This window comes from Nothoprocta perdicaria, unplaced genomic scaffold (genome assembly GCF_003342845.1).
Source record: "Nothoprocta perdicaria isolate Ctin4 unplaced genomic scaffold, notPer1 scaffold_12, whole genome shotgun sequence".
Taxonomy (NCBI): domain Eukaryota; kingdom Metazoa; phylum Chordata; class Aves; order Tinamiformes; family Tinamidae; genus Nothoprocta; species Nothoprocta perdicaria.
This window is the reverse complement of record NW_020454316.1, coordinates 8,488,289-8,496,438: the sequence shown is the minus strand read 5'-3', so window position 1 is coordinate 8,496,438 and position 8,150 is coordinate 8,488,289. Positions and strand designations below refer to the sequence as shown.

The window sequence follows — 8,150 nt, the reverse complement described above, 5'->3', positions numbered from 1 at the left end:
TAGATCCAGTTTCCATACCTATGCTGACGTTTCTCATCTCCTGTGTGACCTGGACTTCCATGTTCCGGCTGTTCCGCTTTTCTCGTGCCCTCTTATTGCTCTTGGTTGTGCCATTGAATTCACTGACAGGCTGGATGCTCTCATTGAGGGGGGTGACAGCAGCAGAGGGCACAGATGACGTGGGAGTGTTGGACTTGGTTCCAGTGGTGCTCGGTGTGGCAGCTGCTGAGGACTGTCCAGATTCGGACATTTCATCTTGGGGGCACTACAACAATTCCAGGGTGGGAGAAGAACAGAAAGGGAAAAGCACAGCTATACGTTTCAGTTAATTTCCCATGTGTTGGTTATGGCTGCCTTAAAGCATTATGGCAAAATGAGTTTCGTTCACCAAACCAACTAATGGCCAGAGCTTACTGGTCATGTTTGGCACTGCAACCACAATGAAGCAGTGAGTTCTCGTGCTGAACTCAGCAAGCAAATCCTACCTAATTAAGGACTAATTCTTTTCTTCCTGTACTGCTTAGCACTGGTCTCCAGCAGCATCAGCATGCGATYGACTCATCTCACATCCCAAAGACGATGGTTGTATCAAAGGTGAAAAGCACCTGCTATTCCCACTGACTACAGTGGAAGTTTTAGCACCTCCTTTAGCACTTGTAAGCCAGGCCAACATTTTCCAAGACTGAAAGGCAACAAGATACTGCTTGGAAAGGATCTGAATTGGCCTTTTATAGGTTCCGGACACTGTCATTACTAYAAGTCATTCAACAAGTGGACTGATAGCCCTTTAAATGAACAGAGAAGCATTTTTGACACCAAACTGCAGAAGCAAAGTGGATACAAGTTGGGATGATCCGAGTTTGCTGTATGGGAGACCTATGTCCACCTATCACTTTATGCAGAAGCCAGCCAGGCATGGATCCAGCTTGACAAGAGAAGAAGCAGGTATGATCCCCTGACTTCAAAATGACAGAAGACAAGACCCAAGAATTAAAAAATCAGAAGTTTACAAATTAACACATGAGATGGATTTCCAGTATGAAATGTGCATGAATGGGTCTTAGATTTGTAGACATGACAGCCCCATTTCTTGCAATACCACCTCTTGAAAAACAGGGCAGGCTTTAAGGACTGTCAGCATTTAACACTGTGACCTTTGTTTGTCACTTAAAGCAGCACTGCCTCATAGTCCRGTAATTAACTTCCTAACCAAAGGAGTAATCACGCCCTAATCCAAAAGAGATCTCCCTGTTCTTCATGTAGCCCACTAATTACTGACAAAATAAATTTTCAGTGCAATATGTGATAATGAGTTGCAACTGGGTGCAGTGACATTTAGAAGCTGGACACACAGACCCAGCTACAATCTTTACTGTTTGCCTCTTCTCTCCTGTGGAATTGATAGGAAGCTTCTGATTCTGTTCAAGGGCTGGTTCATGTCTCCCAGTCTTGAAGCTGTGATGCTGTTTCACTTCACTAATTTGGAAGTTTCATTCTGTTGTTCTAATAACAAATTCATAATGGGACCAAAAATAAAAAAATCACAATGGGATGAAACAGAAGACTAAAAAATGGTGACTTAACCCTTTGCAGCCATGTTTTCCTTTTTTAAACCTGAACTCTTATTAATATATTCCTTTAATTAGACTGTTTTCTGTGTACATGAAAATATCTTGCTTACTTTGCACTACAGAAGTCAAAGGTCTTACACTGMGTCTGTGCCTTTATATTGGAAATCATCTTTTTAAAACTCCATTACCACTAAATATGACCCACATTTTTGGCATACTGTTCTTGGATTGTCAGTCCAAACAACACCCACATTTCTACATGGACTTTCAAATCATCTCCTTGCACATTTTCTGATTTTGAGCATCAAAACTGATGGGGACATTTTACTTAGGCTGCTACACGTGAAAACCACACTTCCCACCTCTACTTCATATTCAGGTTCCAGGAGCTATTTTKCTAACGTGCAAAGAAAAAATACCAAACCAGAGGCAAATATGACCCACTAAAACCTTGTGCTAGTTCAGTTGCAATCTGCCCACTGTGCTTTCTAATTTACAAAGGGACAAAGTACTAAGTATAAAGTGCAATTATAAAGTCTCTTTTCCACAAACAAAACTTCTCTTGTTTGGAATTCAGAGCTGTTCTTGTAGTTCTTGTACCCCTTCTATGTCTACAGGATGACTGTGCACTGTAAAACAGACACTCAGTTGGGTCCAGTGTCATTCCATATTCTTCGGGGTGATGATGTCATTCAGAGATGCTGTATTATCAATGTCTACAGGGCAATACTTGTATCAGAAACATACCCTGTAACCTCTTATTTACTGACATGCCCTTCCCCTCACCCAGAACGCACCAGAGATCACCCTGATCGTATGCTTACCCTTTCATTAGACATCTGAATTTTACATTTACCCATAAAACGTCCTTCATACACCTACTAGCCTGCTTTGGAGGAATCCACTCTCAGACTGTCAATACTACCAAGGCACTCCTCTTAACTATCCAGAAGCTTTACGAGACTTTGCTGAATCTTCTTCCTATTTTCCTGAGTGCAATATTAATACTAAATATTTCACTAAGTCCACAGCTCTCCTTTGTAGCTGAGGAAGTGTTCTCCATAACCCATAGCTCACCCCAAAAACACTCTCCATAACCACCACTTACCTACAGCCATACCTGTCAACCTCCTAAACATCAAATGTGTAGTAGTGACCTCCAAAATGCATTGCAAAGGCCCAACATTCATAGCAGTCATATGTCACCATGAGTAGCCACAATTGTATGGTTACAACACTGAAAGCATAGTACATAAAAACAAAAACGTTAAGGATTTTCATCTCTAAAACATTACATAAAATAAAGGTACAACTAAATGCAAAAATAAAATAATATAATAATAGAAATCAAAACAAAAAAATAGGTAAGGATGCTTAAGATAATAATTACAAATATCACCCATGGAGAAGGAAAACTAGTCAGAAGATTCAAGATACACACTTGGGGAAGGCAAGTGATGTGTATGCAGTTAATGTCAGCAAAATATCAAAGCTGCTGAGAAGAGAAGAGGAGCACATCAGCAGTAACGCTGAGATTTCAGCCATGCAAAATACTTAAGAAACAGCATTCCAGTCAGAGAGTGCATAAGAAGTCTGCAGGAGGAAAATCTCCATTCCAAACTGCAAATCTAGTAAGTTAGTCAAGTCCTTCAACTATTCATTATGTTTGCTCTGTCCTCTTAGGAAGATCACCATAATACTCCATCCACCTGAGTGTTCCAGAGCCAAAGCACTCCAGCTGCACCTATTAATTAGCCTGTCCAGTTCCCAAATTTCTCTAGCAAGCACCAACAGCGAGCCCAGCGCTACCTGTCAGATTGTCCCAGAGCAGCACACCAGAACCTCAGCACGATGCTCCCCAGTAACCCAAAACGGAGTTTTGGTGACACCACCACCAACAGATTACAAAGAGATCCAGTCAGTAACCCCTTATCTGAATGGGTTTTCATTTATCTGAATTCCTGTCACATTCTCCTGTAATGTGGATCCCRAATTACTGCTGAGTACCACTCAACAATTACTAAAAAGCTTTTAGAGCTCTGCAGCAGCACAGCTGAAATAATTAAATCTTAGCAAGTCTGTGGAAGATGGATCAAACCCCAGCTTCCTCCCAGCTCTCTCCTAAAAGCTAACTCCTGCAGCACCCGCTTTAGCAATAGAGAGCTCTGGGTTGTGTTTACACCATACAGTCAGGCACCATGTTGGAGATCCCAAGAAACAAATTAACTCCAGAATGAGCAGCAGCCCAGTCTCTGTAACGTTTGGTGCTGTGCAAGTCCTTGCAGCAGAGCTGTGTTGGCACAAAACTATCTTCCTGGAAGGAAAATGTTCCTAGTACACCTTCGTTTCCCATTTCTAAATTATATCAGGGTATTGTTACATTGCTACTCCCTGCTTTCAGGACTGCACTCCAGAAATTATTGTAGGATCTGATGGACATTTTGTGAGATGCTATGGGTTTGACAGTTTTCCCAAAACTGTGCGCCCTCAACACCAAAGTAATCTTTGGATTCCAAGAACAGTCTCCATCCTATCCAAGGATCTTGCCTATGCCCACATTATACTTTTAGATTTTCAACTTTTTGCAACAGCAGAGGGTTGATGCAGTGCTAAGGTCTGCACTTTTCCTGGCTGCTTCCCAAAGGCAGAATTAAAAAAAGAGAAGCTGCTGCCTCGGGTTCCGCATACCTTTCTGAATTTGCCTTTCTTGTGCTGTGCCTTCTGCACAGTCCCTCAGGCCAAAGCGTCATTAGCACAGTCTGGAGACATGCAGAAGAGCTATAACAACTTTTTTTTGTGGTTTTCTTTTTAATCCTCTGCCTCTTTATTATTTAATGGATTTACAGGATTATTGATTTGCAACTTTTCAAAAGGAAGACAATCTCCTTTTAGGTTGCTCTAATACACGACATGAAATACTTAGGTTCTACAAAAAACAAGTCAGGGACAGAATATTCTATTGAACACTTCTACAGCAGACCTGGAAGCAGCTCCAGACTCTGTGGATATTGGTGGACATGCTGCAAGCAGAGCTGGCTACACGTGCCAAAGGCTGTCAGGTTGACCACAAGGGATTTGTGGAACATCACTCAAAGATGAAATTTGGTAAGATTCTGATCTAGTGAGGTATTAGTCAGCATATATAGTCTAAAATGTGAACAAAAGGCACAGAATTGTCAACTGAGATCACAACTTCTGGGTTTTCAGGCCCAATATAGTCTCTGAAGGTATAGCAGAGCATCACAAGCAATAGGCAGGACAATACAGCTGCTTCAGTGCAGGTGCAATGCTGTGAGGTTTTTGGCAAGCTTCAGTGCAGAAAACAGTAAGTTGAAGGTAACAAATGCAGGTTTAGAGCAAACTAAATGTATGAGAAAATGAAATACCTGAAGTGCAGTCTAGGACTTGGATATTCAAATAAGATTAAATCCCTTCTTACTAAACACAGTAAATCCAAAATTGTTGTCACTTAGAAAGAACAAATACTGGTGAGCAAATGCTATGCAGTGCCTGGTCTCAGCTGAAGTGCAGAAGCACTGCTCTTATAAACAGGGTGGGGTAGACAGGTTCAACCATTTCTTCTCCCAAGTAAACTATAAAAAGCAATGGATTTGTCTTTCCTATATTCCTAACTGCCTCCCAACACACTCCTTTCTACTTGGTGCCAGCCAAGTAAAGGAGATTAAACACTGGGGTGAGAAGGTGAGAACAAGCATGATGAACTGTCAGATCCCTCCCTCACCATAAATCACATCTGAAAACCACTGGCCTTCCACCTACAGCACAGGTACCAGAAAGAGCAGATCCCCAGGAAGGAGAGGCTGCAAAGGGTTATGGACACAGACTGGTCTCTGTCTTAATGAGAACATGGGATGCTATTGACAGCTGGAGAGTGGGAAGCCCTTGCTCCGTGATGGTCTAGAAAACCTTGTAGCTGGAGTTGGACTGCAGCTGGCCGAGGTCACTCAGGTGCCAGTGGTCCAGTGTTGGGACGATCTTGGCCCCTATCTGCCCACGTACCATTCCATCCGCGAGGGGGAAGACGTTCAAAGAGTTAGGACGCTCCTTCCTGCTAAACAGAGAAGCAGAGAGAGGGAAAACAACTGGTTAGCCACTCACAGGCTTCTCAGGGAAAAGAAACCACACGTTAGCTCATGTGAAATACTGGTCACCAGAAACTGAACTGCACTCTTGCCTCTCACTTGATAGCTGTGCAGACACCCACGCTTCCACTGTGTCATCTATTTAGCCCCATGGCGCCTATTGCTGAGGCGCTATATCTTCCTGGGGAGACCCTACAGAATGAGGAAGGGGCCAAAAGACCAAAACAGACACGACTTGCTTCACAGCTGATATAAAAGATTCTCTGGGAATGAAAAAGAGCAACAGATACTGAGCCAATTTAAGTCATTGTATCCTCTGAGAAACAGAAGGCATTATAGGAAAATAAGCCAAAGCAAACTCCCTTCTGTGAATATCATACAGCCGACACCTCAGAGTGCCCACAGATCCTAGAGACCTTATCACGGAGTCATGGAAGAGGCTTAAGTGAGCATTACCTACGTTGCATTGCTGTGTATCCCAAATCTGGTTTGTCCCAACAGCAGAAATCAGATTTTTGGATTACTTAAGGACGAAAATCATTAAGCAGATTACTTAGGGAAGAAAAATAGCAATTATACTCTCTGATCATCTCCTCATATTGACAGCTCATTCAAATTCAGGACATAAATAAATATACAAACGAACACATCAGTCACATGGCCAGATGTCCATAATGGTTTTCTTCACCTCTCATTTTTTTTCTAACAATCTGAGGTGACTAGCAAGCTTTGGGTCTGACTGTTAGTAAAATCAGCTGGCACAGATTTAGAGATTAAGTTCCAGCAGGAGAAAATCTAGAGCAAGTAGTGGAGGCAGCAAAGGCTGCAGCAGGAGGCCAAAAGCAGCAGTCGTTTTTGTGCCAGGGAGGCAGGAGCAGAGGGCCGCACCACAGATCTCTGCAGCAGCCTCCACAGCTGGGCTCCAGCAGCCCTCCAGCAACAAACCAGGCTGATCCTCAGGGCAATATATGCCCAAAACGAAAGCAATAATGATACTTCATCAATTCTTTTATGTGTCTATCCCCCTTTGCTCAGATTCCCACTTACTGGTACAGGAAGAGGTAAAATCTCCCTACATGAACACCAGAACGAGCAACGCTAGAGCTTAATGTGCCTTTCTTTAATGATTATCAGTATTGGTCTAATTGCTGTGAAGGAAAAAAAAAAAAAAAAAGACGTTTGGTTGTGTGAAAGGTGAACAGATTTTCCCAATAAATCAATATTGAGACTTCAAAAGCAAACTAGGCAGATGGGCTCGTGTTGGAGTCAATGCACAAGGAACAGGGCAGGAGTAACGTCCTCTCAAACGCAGAGGCAACCCCTGCTCAGGAGGGCTCCATGCTGACCCTGTGGGATACTGTTCCTGGAAGCAGGAATCATTCCTCCTCAGACCAGGCCAAGCACCCGTTAAAACTGCTCCTCTTGTGACCATGCATTAAAAATGACTGCAACAAAACCGATGAGCCCCAAGATCTGTGCAAAAGCACCAACACAGAGGCTGATGCAAGGGCCTGCTCATTTACAGAGAAAAGGCGGAATGTGAATAGAAGAAACAATGTTTGTGTACAAAAATCTAAATACCCAGGCATCCCCTCCTCATTGCCTCATTGACTCAAGGCACTTTGTTTACACGCCAGTGTAGTTCATGGTGAGGAATAGTTGCTTGCTGGGGCCCATCTGTGACAGGCAGAAAGAGTAGAAAAGTTTTTCCCATCTAGATCAGCAAGAAAATCTAAAATCCACAATTAAATCTTCTTCTGAAGATCCTTAAGATTCATACGTGGAAGTTCCATAGAAAATGGACAAACTCTCTCACAAAGGAGCACATAAATGTGGATTTTAATGGATCATTAACCATAGACATATCCCGAATAAGCTTTCTTTGGTTTGAAGAGTAGATACAATCACCTTTCAACCGATTCAAAAGCAGATTCACGTATGATTTGGATTATTGGTTTCATTTTAGCCTTTCCACTCAGAAGAAATCCCTATAAAATGCTGATTACTTTTGAAAATTAGCAGTCACTGTGGACTTACAGAAAACATTCAGTTTGCAAGTCAAATTCTGTCCCATGTAAGGGACTCTTTAACAGTTGATTAGCTCTGGCTAGTGGCCAAACATGGGATCAAGAAGCTTTTTCAGCAGCATCCTAATGCTTATAAAAAATAAGCGAATTGTTTCTCAACACTAGAAGATGAGAACTGCTCTCTTTGTAGGCTTAGGGCAGAGGACTGGGGCAGAAGTGCCTTCTGAGGTCACCACCAGCAGCATGCATCTCCGTCCTGCTTAGGAAACATGGATGCTTTGTACTCTGTGGTAATCTAAAGGAAAAAAGATCTTCAAACATTCAGGGATGGGAAATGTAAACACCTGAGTGCACAGGACTGATTTGGTTTGGGGATTAAAATTCACTATCTTTTGCTTTTGAGCGCACGAGCTTCTTCTGACTTACTAACGCAGCAGTTTGTGGGTTCC

The 8,150-nt window shown here is 42.6% G+C and overlaps 1 protein-coding gene across 11 annotated transcripts in view; it reads right to left on the bottom strand.

The window, feature by feature from the left end:
- MAPK8IP3 (mitogen-activated protein kinase 8 interacting protein 3) overlaps positions 1-8,150 on the bottom strand; it is a 56,449-nt gene that overhangs the window by 27,836 nt on the left and 20,463 nt on the right. For 4 of the 11 annotated variants that reach the window (XM_026053990.1, XM_026053991.1, XM_026053994.1 and 1 more), the window contains 2 exons: positions 5,499-5,643; positions 19-265 (listed from right to left, as the gene is read on the bottom strand). In XM_026053990.1, the coding sequence (XP_025909775.1) occupies positions 19-265; positions 5,499-5,643 (392 nt within the window). The remainder of the gene's footprint in view (positions 1-18; positions 266-5,498; positions 5,644-8,150) is intronic. The other 7 variants (XM_026053997.1, XM_026053998.1, XM_026054000.1 and 4 more) reach the window with 3 other exon arrangements.